Below are 19,109 nucleotides of genomic sequence, written 5' to 3'. Positions count from 1 at the left end.
AGGAAACACAGTAAAAAGCACCTTGTTTTTCACCCCATTACCCAGCGCACCATCTGCTATCCTTACACAAAACCCAGGAGATGTCGCTCACATAAAGATGCTCACATGCACATGACACACACTGCATGTACTGTACATCCTCTCACATACACTGCTGAATAAACATGTATGTTCCAGATGAAAGACTTTAACCTGAACCAACCGACTGCACAGCACGTCTGAGCAATTAAAGACTTTAGGGATTTAATGTATCCTTTCGAGAATATAATCTGGTGAAATAAAGTTGTCTTGAAATATAATTAGAATTTTATTTTATTATTAAATTAAACTGGATATGTAAGGTTAAATGTATATTGTAGCAGCAAGTAAAAGGGTCTAAAAACAAAAGAAATAATAAAGATTATTGAAGAAGATTCAATATCAATTCTCACCAAAACACAGGCGAGTATACATTACTACTCTAACTCTGAGGTACCATAATATTCAAATTCACATTTGCTTTAATTGAAAGAGACCGAGGTCTCGGATTAAAGGAGAAAACAGATGCGTGACAAACAGACAGAACAGAACTCAGAACATCCTGAGTTCACTGTCAGCAGAAACAGTTAATCACCTTTTTCACTCCCCAAGGCTGTTTGAGACGACTCCGCTCGGCAGCATCCTCAACAGGTTCTCCACCGACACAAACACAATCGACCAGCACATCCCGACCACCCTGGAATGCCTCTCCCGCTCCACCCTGCTGTGTGTGTCCGCCCTGGGAGTCATCTCCTACGTGACCCCCGTCTTCCTCATCGCCCTCCTGCCGCTGGCCGTCGCCTGCTACTTCATCCAGAAATACTTCCGCGTGGCCTCCAGGTGAGTGTGACAGGGCGAAGCGACAGATATCACAGACGTGTTGTTGAAGGTTTGTTCTCATCATCAGATGTTGTCATCAGCAGTGACGACACCAAAGCCACATGCTTGGTGTTGAGGTTTGAACAGCATTACACACAAACTACAGAGGATGGCTTTTCCACTGATTTATGACTCAACATATTTAAATTTGACTTTTTCTGCCACAAAATATAATAACATTTCAATAAATGAAGAGGTATCATGAATGTATCCTTTACATTGAACAAAAAAATAACAGAACATTTAGAAAAATAAAATGTGAAAAAGACAAATTGATCTGAGTCCTGCTAACTATAATCATCTGATTTTACTGTTACACTGCCCCATTGTTTACCCATTTACATTAGCAGCTATTTTGTAATGGAGCTGTTCAGATTTAGCGTCTCTGAAAAACATTATAGGATGCATTTCATTTCATTTTGGGCACAGACATACTGTGTGTGTTTTTCAAACAAATGAAAGTATCGGGATGACAGCTCGTGGATCAGTGGCTCAGTGTAACTTTATACATCCTTAAAACAGATTTCAAAACATGGATATAGGAGTTATCACATCTGTCTTATGTGTGACACAAACTAAATATCATTCTGATGTTCTTATCGCCTCAGCCTTATGACCGATACTATTTGACCTTTGCTTCTGTTGATATTTCCCTCTCTGCTGGGTCTTGTTGCTTCTGGTCAGGGACCTGCAGCAGTTGGAGGACAGCACCCAGCTCCCTTTACTGTCCCACTTCTCAGAGACAGTGGAAGGTCTCACCACTATCAGGGCCCTCAGGTAATCTCTAAAATACTGTGTCTCCTGCTGAAGCCATTTAACACCCGCCACAAGAGTCCAGTGCTTCAAAGGGTTTTCTTCACTATCAGCTACTGTTGAAATGCTTACCTTTTATTAAAGGGGCGCTACAATAATTTTACAGTACAAAGAAAACTTGTGATGTACTATTCTCTCTGTAAAAACACCTTTATAATGTCATCTTTTCCTCTGGAGGAGGAGGAGGAGATTTTTGGGCTTCAAGCCTGTGATGATAAGTTTTGAGCGCATTTAAAGTTTAAAGTTTGAAAGATGTGTGGAGTTCAGGTCTAATGAAAAACCAGGTTGCTTCAAAAAAGTGTAGGAAGCTCTTTTGCAGAGGTTAACTAAGCTCTAAAAGTCTGAATATGTTTGACCCTTCTTTTTAAAATCTGTGTCCCACGTGCCCCTCAATTTTATGGAAATGAATTGAATTCCTGGAGTGCTTTTTAAACATCTAGTGCCATTTGGATTCATTTTTGTGAAGTATCTTATTTTGAAATTATAATTTCAATGAACCCAAAAGTGTAAATTCAAACGAAATTTCCATCTGCACTTTGCTTTTCACTTTGCTTTGGTTTGATTTTTTTTAGCATTAAAATGTCACCCACTGACCTTCTATCCAAACAACTGCTGTTAGACTTTACAAACATTTAAATTCATTTTGAGTCAGTGGAATAAAAATGAAGCCAACCATTTAAATTTTAAAAAGGAAAATGGAAAAGTTGCAGGCAAGTGAACAATGACTGTGCGTGTAACACAGTCTGTAATACAATGAAATCATCCTTTCTGTTGGCAGGTACGAGCCCAGGTTCAGACAGAGGTTACTGCAGTTCACTGATGCCAACAATATCGCCTCTCTCTTCCTCACGGCGGCCAATCGGTGGCTGGAGGTCCGCATGGTAATGATCCGTCCTGTCTGTTCAGTTCTGTAAGATTTCTGATCGGGCCTGTTTACTGTTTGTCACACAGCAGCTGCTTCACATTTACGATGGTGTTGCTGGGTAACTGCTCCCTCTGTCGGGACCCTGAAAAACTGAATTTTCCATCCACTTCTTACTGACTTGAAAGGCAGCCCTCATGTGATGTTTTATGTATCGACTGCACGCTGCTCATGTTTCACAACAGAAGAGATAACCTTGAGATGTTTATGGATTCATGTGCACAGATGAAAACAGACAACACACACACACGTTCTTCATTATCATGTGTGTTGACATTAAACGGGTGTTCGATAATAGATCTCCTTTTATTTTATTTACTTTTTTTTCTAATTATTCAGTGATGCATTATCTCCTCACTGTAATGCTGTGACATTGACTCTCAATGCAGGAGTACATTGGAGCCTGTGTGGTGCTGGTGGCAGCTGTAGCCTCCATCACCAACTCCCTCTACAACCAGCTGTCCACCGGTCTGGTGGGGCTGGGACTGACGTACGCACTCATGGTGAGACTGTGTTTATGGAGTGTGTTTTTCATTGCTTAATTGCCTGAACTCTTTAAGGAACATGTTTTATATGAAAATGATGCAGATTCTATATTATTGCTAAACTTTCCCAAATATTTTCGATTTATTTCCCCAATGTAAAAGGAAGTGTTTTGTTCTGCCCTCAGTGTATTTAACTGTTTTTTTTAAGTCCTCTACTACATGAATGAATTTATCTGATTATACTGGATGAATGATTCTCAAATCTGGATGAAAATCATATTTTGAAAATACCACTTGCAATGCAAACACTGGTAGTAAGGGAAGACTTACGATGCATAATCAGTGGCTCATTTGTATTTTCTTCAGATTTTTATTGTGTTCTTGCTGCAAAAAAACAACTATGAAATTTACCAAACAACTGAAAATCTATTGAAACCGATCTGCTTATTAAAATTAGTTTAAATTTATATAAACTGTTTCATATTGAAGTTCTTCTTATGGTTCACCTTGATGTTTGTAAATCTTGTTTCTTGATTCACTGTGTTGTTGCTCTCCAGTGAACCACTTGTCCTCAAATTTGGTGATTTTAAATGTTTTAGACGAACCGAATAATTGATTGTGAGAAAATTCTCCGAGATCTTAAGTTGCATAAACTACTTAAAAATCCATCAGACGATCTGAAAAATTCATTGCCAGCTGGAAACAGGGCTCTGTTTCTTCACTCATGAAAAAATGGCATTATGGAGATACAAGTTTTACACAGGATGCTGAACGTATGTAAACTGTAGATGGACTAAAACAGCCTGTAATGCAACAACAGTGTCCAGCCTCAGAGGACTGACTGTGTGTCTGTATGGTGACATTTACCCAATTTGTCTCCACTCCCCCTCCTCCTCCTCCTCCTCCTCCTCCTCCCCCTCCTCCTCCTCCCCTCCATGTATCAGGTGTCTAACTACATGAACTGGATGGTGCGTAACCTGGCAGACATGGAAGTACAGCTTGGCTCAGTCAAGAGGATTAACGGCCTGCTGAAAACTGAACCGGAGAATTATGAGGGTCTGCTCAGTGAGTGCAGCGACACGGTCACAGTTTCTTAAATTAAACTTTCACAAATTCAGCAAAAAAAACCCACTTCTGCTTAAGGTTAAAGGTTTTGTGATTTCTTCGTCACTAGGGATGAAGTTTAAAGTTGGTCCACATTTGCTCCACATTCATCATTGTCAACTCAAGCAGGGTATCATAACGCTCAGGAGAAATGTATCTTTATCCTCCTTCAGCTGTATTCACATTAGTTAATGCCATTATATCCCTTAATAATCTATCTTACATGCATGTTTCCTTTCAGCCAAAAGGGATTTTGCGAAGAGGCCAGTGGCCTTTCAGCCAGATATTGTTACCGAATTTAAACACAATCAAATCATTATGTTTGTGTGTCTTTCTCAGCCGTGTCTCAGGTCCCTGACGGCTGGCCCCGACAGGGAGAGATCAAGATCCAGAACCTGAGCGTCCGCTACGACGCCACGCTGAAGCCCGTGCTGAAAAATGTCAATGCACACATCAACCCGGGACAGAAGGTAACCACACTGAAGGACAGTGTGTGTGAAAACATGGAACAAACACAAAGAACAGGAAATAGTGTATCAATTGATGATATCTATTGGCTGATTGGTTGAGTACTGGTGATAATGATGATTTATTTTGTTGTTATTTTGTTTGTTTGTTTGTTCAGGTGGGGATCTGTGGCAGGACAGGCAGCGGCAAATCCTCTTTCTCCTTGGCCTTCTTCCGCATGGTGGACATGTTTGAAGGTAAAACATTTGACACAAGGATGCATTAAACATCTTAAAATGTTGAGAATATCCTGTTTATTTTGTTTATTTACCTCGTGATGTAGGTCATGTGCGATGAGTTTGTGCGTTATTAGGTTATTCTTCTTTCTTTCACAGGGAGGATCGTGATTGATGACATAGACATCGCAAAGCTGCCTCTGCAGACCCTCAGGTCTCGGTTGTCCATCATCCTCCAAGACCCCATCCTGTTCAGCGGCACCATCCGGTACAAAGGACCTCACTTCACTGTCAGTTTTACCAACAGGAAGCTTGGAACAGGAACAGTTTAGATTTGGTGATAATCTGAAAAAGTTTCAGTAGAAGGAGGGGAAAACACAGAACATTTCCAGTAACAGGAGCAGCTGGCACAACTGTGACACACTTAAAAGACGCTTAACTGAAGCATGAGTGGAGCAGAGGGTTTGTAGATAAGAGGACATTCCTCTGAAAACTGCTGGAGAGGTTTATTTTTAGACTTCAGCAGCAGTGACCATAAAAGCTTTGTCATGTCGAGGAAGAGCAGATGAGAAATTTAAAGAAACTGTGAGATGCTCTCAGTCAAATTATTCATAAAAATATTCACTGTTTGATTATCAGAGACGCTGTTTCACATAGATAGAGATTGCTATGAAATTTGATTCAGTTCTTATAGCCGGTTCATTGTTTAAGTTATTTTTCAAGCAAAAAATGCCAAATGTTAGATGGTTACAGGTTCTCAAATGTGAGAATTAGCTGCATTTCTTGGTGATTCTACATTATAGTAAACTGACTATCTGGACTGAGGGTTCAATGACGTCAGCTTGGGCTGTTTTTCACTGTTATGTGATGTGTTATAAACCAAATGATTAATCAATTAACTGAGAAAATAATCATGAGATTAATTGATCAAAAGTATAGAAAAGCATAGTAATATTTGTGTGTGTGTGTGTGTGTGTGTGTGTGTGTGTAGGTTCAACCTGGACCCAGAGATGAAGGCCACAGATGAGATGCTGTGGGAAGCTCTGGAGATCGCTCAGCTGAAGCCTGTTGTTAAATCACTTCCAGGAGGCCTGGGTGAGGATCTGAGAATCTTTCATAATCTGTGTAATGTGTGTGTGTGTGTGTGTGTGTGTGTATGTATGTATGTATGTGTGTGTGCGTGTGAGAGAGAGAGAGAGAGAGAGATGTATATATTTTTTATGTATATTATGTATTCGAATATTCTGTAAACTGTTTTGGCAACAACATGTTTTTGGTCATGCCAATAAAGCTATTTTGAATTGAATTGTGAGAGAGAGAGAGAGAGAGAGAGAGAGAGAGAGAGAGAGAGAGAGATAGGATTGTACACTCAAGCAATGTACACAAACTGTTATTAATTATTTATGCCAGAGAATAGACGGTACCAATATGAACAAATCTATAACATATTCAAATATTAATAATATTAATGATATTTATTTTAAAACAGGGAAATAATACAGTGTGTAAACTAACTGTGTGGCACTGATCTGTATGAGAAATATAATAATTCCTTCTCGGAGGTGACGTGTTCACTAGCTCATCACACCTGTCAGCTGCTCCAGTGTCCTGATACAAAGATCAGGCTGCTCATCGAATATGTGAGCATGAATTTTTTAACTCCCTGTCGGAGCTGTATTATGTGTGTTGCTGCTCCGTGTCCTGACAGTTGCAGAACGCTGCAGACCCAGGATCAGATCAGATTGTAGCTGGGAGCTATGCGCCTCTTCAAAAGCCTTAACCTATATACTGTACATGGTGAATGCTCGGTATGCTGATGCATGGAGCCTCCACTTACTCTGACTCAGTTCTTTATGTCTCTGTCATTCTCTGCTCTACTTCCTGATAAAAGAATCATTCACTGCTGTGATGGAATAATAGTCTGCTGCTGCTCATCTCACCTGAAGTGTTTCTGCTTCAGTCGGTACAAAGAGACAGAAAGCTGTCCTGTGTGACACTGATGAATGTGTGTGTGGGTGTGTGTGTGAGACATTGACACTGAGCTATCACTGCTTTATTTCATGTTCACTGGAGCCATATGGTCAATATGACATTGATCTGTGACCCAGGAGTTAATGGCTAATTAATTTTGCTCTTTAATTTAGTTAAAGCAACAGTACAGTGACAACAAGTGTTTAATGTTGCATATAAAGCAGACTGCACTGTAGTGCCAGGAAGGCTCCATGTTACTGCAGTGAGAGTGGGTTTTTATCAGAGATGAAAGTTATGTTAGTTCATCAAGTTTAAAGACAAAATTATATTTTTAAGATTTTATCTATGCAACAGGAAGAAACAACTAAATTCCATTCAATAATACTTATGTTTTAATGATATTTTGAATTCTTCACCTCACCGTAACTCCTGCCATCATGTGTACTATCAGCTGTTCAGCACAGATAAAAAGAAAAAAGAAAAAAAAGCATCAGAAAGTCTTTCGTCACCTTTCACTATTTACTATCTGTGCGATCCTGGTTTCCTGCTGTATATTTATTTATTTGACTTAAGACTTTCCAACAACTTGAGATAAACCCATTTAAAAAATTTGAATCAATTGACTGAGAAACCATACCCTTGTGATTTCAAGCAGAGCCAGTGTTGACAAACCACACGTGCTCTGACTGATAGATCACTGGGGAGCAGTTTACTTTTTCTAGCATCTCCGTATAATGCTGCCTCATTCATAACATACAATGGAAAATCAATATAATATTGATTTATAAGCTAGGAATGTTAATGACCAATTAACTTTGCCCTCTCATTTAGCTGAAATAATAGTGTTGTGTCACTGATAAAGCAATCTGCATTTTAAACTCTGTACACCATACAAAAAGTAAAAAAAAAGCTACTATTGGCTGTGTAGTGTTGTGTATTTATTAAATTAAATGTATTAAAGATGTGTTTTTTTTCCTTCAGATGCCATAGTGACGGAGGGAGGGGAAAACTTCAGTCAGGGTCAGAGGCAGCTGTTCTGTTTGGCCAGAGCTTTCGTCAGGAAGAGCAGCATCCTCATCATGGACGAGGCCACGGCGTCCATTGACATGGCAACGGTCAGTGTGTGTTTAACAATAGGCTAAGGCGGTGAGAGGGAAGGTGATGATGAAGGAGGCTACTCAGACATACAAGGTGAAGAGGGTAGAAGATCACAAGAGGGAAAGAGAAATGTAGGAAATGTCAGCATAGAAACAAGAGCAGTGAGGAAACACAGACAGATGTACAATTTAAAGAAGGAAAGACCCAATCCTGAATTTTTATGACCTTCTAAACTCATATACAGTTTACATATATTCATATGTAAAAGTCAAAGTTATTTGGAAAATCTGCATTTTTGTGTTTCTTGACTGATCTTAAGAACAAAATGAAAATATCAGCTGTTAATAGCAACAGAAAACAACAACTTCGTCAATCAGTTTGATCGCAGGTTCTGATCAGGTTTAGATCAGTGATTGTTCTTTTCATTTTTTCCTACATAAGAGGATGATAAAAAAGAAAGCCGGAGTGGAGAAGGAGGCGTGCATGAGAAAGAGAGAGGTTGAAATGGAGGGAAAATACTGAGGGCAATTCGGGCCTGAGGGGACTCAGTGTTGGCAAATGGCTGCTTCTTACTTAAGACTTTCTCCGGTATCATCGCTTACAAAGAGAGACATTTCTAGCTCACAATAGCATAGCAGCTCTGCCCGGAGGAAACAGGGTCGAGCTTTTAATCAGGGACACTGAGATGAGGAACAAGAGTTTTTTTTTTTCTTTTTTTTTTTTTTTTTCTACCAGCATGAATGAACTGTTTACTTTACACATATTTTGATTCTCAGTCAGTATGAGTTTGAGTCAACCTCCTCTGTCTCTGCCTCTGCCCCCACAGGAGAGCATCCTGCAGAAAGTGGTGATGACTGCTTTTGCTGACCGCACAGTAGTTACTATAGCGGTGAGTATCTCCCCCACACTGTGCCAGTGCTTTAGGTATGACAGTAATGCATGAAACCCAGCCCCCCTCCCTTGAGAGTGCTGACCGTCCTTCTGCAATGACCGCTGATGCAATTCTTGTAAACTGACGCAAAGCTGTAGACAAATGCAGCATGGACACAGAGTTGTTGTAAAATCGTAAGAGAGAAAAGAAGGAAAGAGGAAGTCTGAGCAGATGCCAGACTTCCAGGAGGACATCTGCCTGATCCTTAGGTTATTTCACAGTAAAGTAATTGAAAATATCATCCATAAATGTTAAAATGTCCTAACAGCCACATGTATACTGTACTTGTACAATTTGTGTGATAAAGCTCATTCAAGATGTTTCAGTCTGAATTAATGACAGACATATAGTGGAGCAGCTCTCTCTGATGTAGTAATCCTTCTCTTCTTCCCCTGCCACTGCGCAGCATCGCGTCCACACCATCCTGAATGCCGACCTGGTGATTGTGATGAAGCGGGGCATCATCCTGGAGTACGACAGACCCCAGGCCCTGCTGGACACGGAGGACAGCGTCTTTGCCTCCTTCGTGCGAGCAGACAAGTAGCACAAGAGGAGAAAAGAGAGGGAGCATTAAAGGAAGACATTCGAAGTGCAATTGTCCCATGGAATATATTCCTTTTATTTTTTAATCATGTTGTATTATATTTGTACATAAAAAATGTTAATTCTTTGTTAATAAAACATAAATTATCATTGACACTGGTGTTTTTTGAGGTGGTGGTGATGGTGAAGTGATACAAAAGCTTTTTTTGTGGTTGTGTGTGTGAGACTTATTGCCCTGTACAAAACAAATGAGTCATCAGTGCAAGTGTAAAATGACCTGGGGCTGAGCTGGGGAATACATGATGCTGTGCAGCAAGACCAAGCTAAGAGCCAGAAATACAGCATAGTGATCATCTTCCTAATGCTCAGGGGTGTTAGTGTGGGATGAGAGTCTGTGCCTGCTGGAGCCAGGACTGACTTGTGACATTAGAAAGTTGTATGGATACCAGAGGAGCAGACTGGCCTGTAAAATAAAATTTCCATGGGTGGTGGGAGGAGCAGAAGGTGCCCAGCAGAGCAGGAAGATCAGATTTAAAACACAGCACTAGATGTTAATCAAAAGACTAAGTCTGGCTGCTGAGGATGAACAGCCCAGTTTCTATTCATGCTTAAAACTGCTGAAGTTTAAACCAAACTGTCCAGTGCAAGGGCGTAGGTTTGCATATGGACGGTAGGGACATGTCCCTATCAATATTTTGGGAGGAAAGAATTGCCCCTACCAATATTTAAGTGAACTTGTTTGCACTATGTTTTGAGTGAAGTCATATTTGATCATTCCAATGTGCTCTCCAAGAGGCTACATCTTCAAGACAACCGATTTAGGCATGTTAGCATTTGATTGAAAGGGCGGGGGCCATCTGAAGGCTCACGTCATGGGAGAATATCACAGTGGTACCTAACATCAACAGAAAAACCCTGGCTTCTGTCTTCTGTAGGCTAGTAGTCAGGTTTCTAGCAGGTGTCATAAAATGGTGGGTATATCAAAGTATGAGTCTAATTTCCGTTGAGAAATCCATGAAAATGTCACCATGAATTAATTATTTTGTAGTAAGTAGAGGAAACAGGTTCATCTTTCATCCATCCAAACATCCATCCATTGTCTTCCCCTTATCTGGGGTCATGGTGGCAACAGGCTAAGCAGGAGGTTCCAGACATCCTTCTCTCCAGCGACGCTTTCCAGTTTGTCAAGGAGGATCCAAGGAGTTCCCAGGCCAGGGTTCATCTTCAGGGTCAAAATGAAAGTGTGATTAAATATATGCTATTATGGATTAATTGTAAGTTACTAATTTACATTCAATGTAACCACAGTCCTCCTATTCTGATGTTAATGTGTAAGTTATTGTTACAGAGGATAATTTCTTAAAGTTTTACTCTTCGTTCTATTACTGTGCATAGTTTTAATGAAATGTATGTAAATGCACCCTGACGTGCATTTTTATGCACTACTATTCTAACACGTTTATACCTTTTGACATTATGTTTTTTTTTATTCATAACTGTACTATGACATTTTATGCCCTACTATAGTATGACTTTTTATGCCTTATTATACTATGACGTGTTTATGACTTCCTATACTGACTTTTTATGCCTTGCTAGTCTATAACTTTTTATGCCTTACTATACTATGACTTTTTTAAGACTAACTATACTATGACTTTCTATGACTTACTATACTATGATGTCTTTATGCCTTACTATATTATGACGTTTTTGTGTCTAACGATACTGTCTTTTTATGCCTTAATGCTGACTTTTTTATGTCTTACTATACCATGACATTTTTACACCTTACTATATTATAACGTTTTTTTGCCTTAATATACTATGACGTTTTATGCCTTAATGCTATGAGCTTTTTATATCTTGCTGTAACATGACGTGTCTAACGATACTATGTCTTTTTATGCCTTAATGCTGTCTTACTATGCTATGACGATTTTTGACAGTTTTATGCCTTACTATACTATGACGTTATTTGATGTTTTTATGCCTTACTATACTCGTTTTTATGTTTTTATGGCTTAGTATACAATGCCCTGTTTGTGAGGTGTTAGGGTGGTACAGCGGTTAGAGTTATTTCCTTGTAGTCACGAGGTTGTGGGTTCAAAACCTAGTCTGAGTGCCTTTCTGTGTGGAGTGGAATGTTCTCTCTCTTTTGATTGTTTTATACCTGACTATACTATGAGTTTTTTTGACATTTTTATGCCCTACTAAGACGTTTTTTGACATTTTTTCACCTATGACGTGTTTGGATATTTTAATGCCTTACTATACTATGACATTTTCTGTCTTACAATACTATGACGTTTTGATGCCTTACTATACTATGACGTTTTGTGATTTTTTTATGCCTTACTATACTATGATTTTTTCATGACTTTCTATGATTTCTTATTCCTTACTATACTATGACGTTTTTGCGATATTTTATCCTTACTATACTATGATGTTTTTTGATGTTTTTTCACCTAACTATACTGTGACGTTTTTTGATATTCTAATGCCTTACTGTACTATAACGTTTTTCAATGTTTTTATGCCTTAGTGTACTATGACGTTTTATGCCTTACTATAATTTGAAGTTTTTTGACATTTTTATGCCTTACTATACATTGACGTTTTTTGATGCTTTTACGTCTTACTGTACTAGGAAATTTTATGCCTTACTATAATTTGAAGTTTTTTGACATCTTTATGCCTTACTATACTGTGACGTTTTTTGACATTTTTTCGCCTTACTATACTATGACGTTTTTTGATGTTTTTATGCCTTAACATTGTTTTAACATTTTTATCGCTCATAATACAACAATCCACTATATGGATTAAGGTGGTACAGTGGTTAGAGTTGTTACTTTGCAGTCAGAAGGTCATGAGTTCAAAACCTAGTCCTGATCCCTTTCTGTGTGGAGTTTCCATGTTCTATACTATGAGGTTTTTTGATGAGTTTCTATACTCTCCCTCTTTTTTGATGTTTTTATGCCTTACTATACTATGACGTTTTTTTTATGTTTTTATGCCTTGGCGTACTATGACGTTTTTTGATGTTTTTATGCCTTACTATACTATGACATTTTTTGATGTTTTTATGCCTTACTATGCTATGACATTTTTTTATGTTTTTATGCCTTACTATAATATGACATTTTTTTATGTTTTTATGCCTTACTATAATATGACGTTTTTTTATGTTTTTATGCCTTGACGTTTTGTTATGTTTTTATGCCTTACTATACTATGACATTTTATGTCTTACTATACTATGATGTTTTTTATGTTTTTATGCCTTGGTGTACTATGACGTTTTTTGATGTATTTATGCCTTACTATACTATGACATTTTATGCCTTACTATACATTGAAGTTTATTGACATTTTCATGCCTTACTATACTATGACGTTTTTTGACATTTTTATGCCTTACTATACTATGATGTTTTTTGACATTTTTATGCCTTACTAAACTATGACATGTTTTGATGTTTTTATGCCTTACTATACTATGACATTTTATGTCTTACTATACTATGACGTTTTCTGACATTTTTATGCCTTACTATACTATTATATTTTATGCCTTACTATACATTGAAGTTTTTTGACATTTTTATGCCTTACTTTACTATGATGTTTTTTGTGTGTTTTCGCCTTACTATACTATGACGTTTTTTGACATTTTTATGCCTTATTAAAGTATGACGTTTTTTGATGTTTTTATGCCTTACTATACTATGACATTTTATGTCTTAATAAACGATGACGTTTTTTGACATTTTTATGCCTTTCTATACTATGACGTTTTTTTGACATTTTTATGCCTTACTATACTATGATATTTTATGCCGTACTATACTTTGAAGTTTTTTGACATTTTTATGCCTTACCAAACTATGACGTTTTTTGATGTTTTTATGCCTTACTATACTATGACATTTTATGTCTTAATAAACGATGACGTTTTTTGACATTTTTATGCCTTACTATACTATGATATTTTATGCCGTACTATACTTTGAAGTTTTTTGACATTTTTATGCCTTACCAAACTATGACGTTTTTTGATGTTTTTATGCCTTACTATACTATGACATTTTATGTCTTAATAAACGATGACGTTTTTTGACATTTTTATGCCTTACTATACTATGATATTTTATGCCGTACTATACTTTGAAGTTTTTTGACATTTTTATGCCTTACCAAACTATGACGTTTTTTGATGTTTTTATGCCTTACTATACTATGACATTTTATGTCTTAATAAACGATGACGTTTTTTGACATTTTTATGCCTTACTATACTATGATATTTTATGCCGTACTATACTTTGAAGTTTTTTGACATTTTTATGCCTTACCAAACTATGACGTTTTTTGATGTTTTTATGCCTTACTATACTATGACATTTTATGTCTTAATAAACGATGACGTTTTTTGACATTTTTATGCCTTACTATACTATGATATTTTATGCCGTACTATACTTTGAAGTTTTTTGACATTTTTATGCCTTACCAAACTATGACGTTTTTTGATGTTTTTATGCCTTACTATACTATGACATTTTATGTCTTAATAAACGATGACGTTTTTTGACATTTTTATGCCTTACTATACTATGATATTTTATGCCGTACTATACTTTGAAGTTTTTTGACATTTTTATGCCTTACCAAACTATGACGTTTTTTGATGTTTTTATGCCTTACTATACTATGACATTTTATGTCTTAATAAACGATGACGTTTTTTGACATTTTTATGCCTTACTATACTATGATATTTTATGCCGTACTATACTTTGAAGTTTTTTGACATTTTTATGCCTTACCAAACTATGACGTTTTTTGATGTTTTTATGCCTTACTATACTATGACATTTTATGTCTTAATAAACGATGACGTTTTTTGACATTTTTATGCCTTACTATACTATGATATTTTATGCCGTACTATACTTTGAAGTTTTTTGACATTTTTATGCCTTACCAAACTATGACGTTTTTTGATGTTTTTATGCCTCAGTGTATTATACGATGATCCACAATATGAATTAAGGTGGTACAGTGGTGAAAGCTGTTACCTTGCAGTCAGAAAGTCATGAGTTTGAAACCCAGTGGAGTTTCCATGTTCTCCCTCTTTTTTGATGTTTTCATGGCTTACTATACTATGATATTTTATGCCGTACTATACTTTGAAGTTTTTTGACATTTTTATGCCTTACCAAACTGTGACGTTTTTTGATGTTTTTATGCCTTACTATACTATGACGTCATTTGATGTTTTTATGCCTTACTATACTATGACGTCATTTGATGTTTTTATGCCTTACTATACTATGACGTCATTTGATGTTTTTATGCCTTACTATACTATGACGTCATTTGATGTTTTTATGCCTTACTATACTATGACGTCATTTGATGTTTTTATGCCTTACTATACTATGACGTCATTTGATGTTTTTATGCCTTACTATACTATGACGTCATTTGATGTTTTTATGCCTTACTATACTATGACGTCATTTGATGTTTTTATGCCTTACTATACTATGACGTCATTTGATGTTTTTATGCCTTACTATACTATGACGTCATTTGATGTTTTTATGCCTTACTATACTATGACGTCATTTGATGTTTTTATGCCTTACTATACTATGACGTCATTTGATGTTTTTATGCCTTACTATACTATGACGTCATTTGATGTTTTTATGCCTTACTATACTATGACGTCATTTGATGTTTTTATGCCTTACTATACTATGACGTCATTTGATGTTTTTATGCCTTACTATACTATGACGTCATTTGATGTTTTTATGCCTTACTATACTATGACGTCATTTGATGTTTTTATGCCTTACTATACTATGACGTCATTTGATGTTTTTATGCCTTACTATACTATGACGTCATTTGATGTTTTTATGCCTTACTATACTATGACGTCATTTGATGTTTTTATGCCTTACTATACTATGACGTCATTTGATGTTTTTATGCCTTACTATACTATGACGTCATTTGATGTTTTTATGCCTTACTATACTATGACGTCATTTGATGTTTTTATGCCTTACTATACTATGACGTCATTTGATGTTTTTATGCCTTACTATACTATGACGTCATTTGATGTTTTTATGCCTTACTATACTATGACGTCATTTGATGTTTTTATGCCTTACTATACTATGACGTCATTTGATGTTTTTATGCCTTACTATACTATGACGTCATTTGATGTTTTTATGCCTTACTATACTATGACGTCATTTGATGTTTTTATGCCTTACTATACTATGACGTCATTTGATGTTTTTATGCCTTACTATACTATGACGTCATTTGATGTTTTTATGCCTTACTATACTATGACGTCATTTGATGTTTTTATGCCTTACTATACTATGACGTCATTTGATGTTTTTATGCCTTACTATACTATGACGTCATTTGATGTTTTTATGCCTTACTATACTATGACGTCATTTGATGTTTTTATGCCTTACTATACTATGACGTCATTTGATGTTTTTATGCCTTACTATACTATGACGTCATTTGATGTTTTTATGCCTTACTATACTATGACGTCATTTGATGTTTTTATGCCTTACTATACTATGACGTCATTTGATGTTTTTATGCCTTACTATACTATGACGTCATTTGATGTTTTTATGCCTTACTATACTATGACGTCATTTGATGTTTTTATGCCTTACTATACTATGACGTCATTTGATGTTTTTATGCCTTACTATACTATGACGTCATTTGATGTTTTTATGCCTTACTATACTATGACGTCATTTGATGTTTTTATGCCTTACTATACTATGACGTCATTTGATGTTTTTATGCCTTACTATACTATGACGTCATTTGATGTTTTTATGCCTTACTATACTATGACGTCATTTGATGTTTTTATGCCTTACTATACTATGACGTCATTTGATGTTTTTATGCCTTACTATACTATGACGTCATTTGATGTTTTTATGCCTTACTATACTATGACGTCATTTGATGTTTTTATGCCTTACTATACTATGACGTCATTTGATGTTTTTATGCCTTACTATACTATGACGTCATTTGATGTTTTTATGCCTTACTATACTATGACGTCATTTGATGTTTTTATGCCTTACTATACTATGACGTCATTTGATGTTTTTATGCCTTACTATACTATGACGTCATTTGATGTTTTTATGCCTTACTATACTATGACGTCATTTGATGTTTTTATGCCTTACTATACTATGACGTCATTTGATGTTTTTATGCCTTACTATACTATGACGTCATTTGATGTTTTTATGCCTTACTATACTATGACGTCATTTGATGTTTTTATGCCTTACTATACTATGACGTCATTTGATGTTTTTATGCCTTACTATACTATGACGTCATTTGATGTTTTTATGCCTTACTATACTATGACGTCATTTGATGTTTTTATGCCTTACTATACTATGACGTCATTTGATGTTTTTATGCCTTACTATACTATGACGTCATTTGATGTTTTTATGCCTTACTATACTATGACGTCATTTGATGTTTTTATGCCTTACTATACTATGACGTCATTTGATGTTTTTATGCCTTACTATACTATGACGTCATTTGATGTTTTTATGCCTTACTATACTATGACGTCATTTGATGTTTTTATGCCTTACTATACTATGACGTCATTTGATGTTTTTATGCCTTACTATACTATGACGTCATTTGATGTTTTTATGCCTTACTATACTATGACGTCATTTGATGTTTTTATGCCTTACTATACTATGACGTCATTTGATGTTTTTATGCCTTACTATACTATGACGTCATTTGATGTTTTTATGCCTTACTATACTATGACGTCATTTGATGTTTTTATGCCTTACTATACTATGACGTCATTTGATGTTTTTATGCCTTACTATACTATGACGTCATTTGATGTTTTTATGCCTTACTATACTATGACGTCATTTGATGTTTTTATGCCTTACTATACTATGACGTCATTTGATGTTTTTATGCCTTACTATACTATGACGTCATTTGATGTTTTTATGCCTTACTATACTATGACGTCATTTGATGTTTTTATGCCTTACTATACTATGACGTCATTTGATGTTTTTATGCCTTACTATACTATGACGTCATTTGATGTTTTTATGCCTTACTATACTATGACGTCATTTGATGTTTTTATGCCTTACTATACTATGACGTCATTTGATGTTTTTATGCCTTACTATACTATGACGTCATTTGATGTTTTTATGCCTTACTATACTATGACGTCATTTGATGTTTTTATGCCTTACTATACTATGACGTCATTTGATGTTTTTATGCCTTACTATACTATGACGTCATTTGATGTTTTTATGCCTTACTATACTATGACATTCCATACCTGACTGCACCATGATGGTTTTAACATTTTTATCCCTCATTATACGACAATCCACTATATGATTTAAGGTGGTACAATGGTTAGAGTTATTACCTTGCAGTCAGAAGGTCATGAGTTCAAGACCCGGTCCTGATCCCTTTCTGTGTGGAGTTTCCATGTTCTCCCTCCGATGTTGTCATGCCTTGCTACACTGTGCGGTTTTTATGCCTTACTTTACTGTAACGTTTTTTGATATTTTTATGCCTTACTATACTTTAACATTTTATGTCTTACTATACCATGACGTTTTTGGACATTCTTATGCCTTACAATACCATGAGGTTTTTTGATGTTTTTATGCCTTACTGTACTATGACGTTTTATGCCTTAATACAATTTGAAGTTTTTTGATGTTTTTATGCCTTACTATACTATGACATTTTATGTCTTACCATACTATGACTTATTTTTGACATTTTTATGCCTTACTATACTATGACGTTTTTTTTGACATTTTAATTCCTTATTATACTATGATGTTTTTTGACATTTTTATGCCTTACTATACTATGATATTTTATGCCTTACTATACATTGAATTTTATTGACATTTTCATGCCTTACTATACTATGACGTTTTTTGACATTTTTATGCCTTACTATACTATGATGTTTTTTGACATTTTTATGCCTAACTAAATTATGACATTTTTTGATGTTTTTATGCCTTACTATACTATGACATTTTATGTCTTACTATACTATGACGTTTTTTGACATTTTTATGCCTTACTATACTATGACGTTGTTTTATGTTTTTATGCCTTACTATACAATGACATTTTATGTCTTACTATACTAAGACGTTTTTTTGACATTTTTATGCCTTACTATACTATGACGTTGTTTTATGTTTTTATGCCTTACTATACAATGACATTTTATGTCTTACTATACTAAGACGTTTTTTTGACATTTTTATGCCTTACTATACTATGACGTTGTTTTATGTTTTTATGCCTTACTATACAATGACATTTTATGTCTTACTATACTAAGACGTTTTTTTGACATTTTTATGCCTTACTATACTATGACGTTGTTTTATGTTTTTATGCCTTACTATACAATGACATTTTATGTCTTACTATACTAAGACGTTTTTTTGACATTTTTATGCCTTACTATACTATGACGTTGTTTTATGTTTTTATGCCTTACTATACAATGA

General features: G+C 35.7%; 1 protein-coding gene across 1 annotated transcript in view; it reads left to right on the top strand.

Annotated features, from left to right (window-relative positions):
- abcc8 (ATP binding cassette subfamily C member 8) overlaps positions 1-9,642 on the top strand; it is a 53,533-nt gene extending 43,891 nt beyond the window's left edge. Inside the window, exons 28-39 of the mRNA XM_022754299.1 lie at positions 631-858; positions 1,582-1,674; positions 2,489-2,591; positions 3,022-3,135; positions 4,062-4,182; positions 4,561-4,691; positions 4,847-4,925; positions 5,064-5,172; positions 5,896-5,999; positions 7,857-7,990; positions 8,800-8,862; positions 9,311-9,642. Coding sequence (XP_022610020.1) covers positions 631-858; positions 1,582-1,674; positions 2,489-2,591; positions 3,022-3,135; positions 4,062-4,182; positions 4,561-4,691; positions 4,847-4,925; positions 5,064-5,172; positions 5,896-5,999; positions 7,857-7,990; positions 8,800-8,862; positions 9,311-9,448 — 1,417 coding nt within the window. The 3' untranslated portion in view covers positions 9,449-9,642. The remainder of the gene's footprint in view (positions 1-630; positions 859-1,581; positions 1,675-2,488; positions 2,592-3,021; positions 3,136-4,061; positions 4,183-4,560; positions 4,692-4,846; positions 4,926-5,063; positions 5,173-5,895; positions 6,000-7,856; positions 7,991-8,799; positions 8,863-9,310) is intronic.
- The last annotated feature ends 9,467 nt before the right edge of the window (positions 9,643-19,109 follow it).

Source organism: Seriola dumerili, unplaced genomic scaffold (genome assembly GCF_002260705.1).
Source record: "Seriola dumerili isolate Sdu_G_001 unplaced genomic scaffold, Sdu_1.0 BDQW01000219.1, whole genome shotgun sequence".
NCBI classification, from domain to species: Eukaryota; Metazoa; Chordata; class Actinopteri; order Carangiformes; family Carangidae; genus Seriola; species Seriola dumerili.
This window is presented reverse-complemented; position numbering and strand designations above follow the sequence as displayed.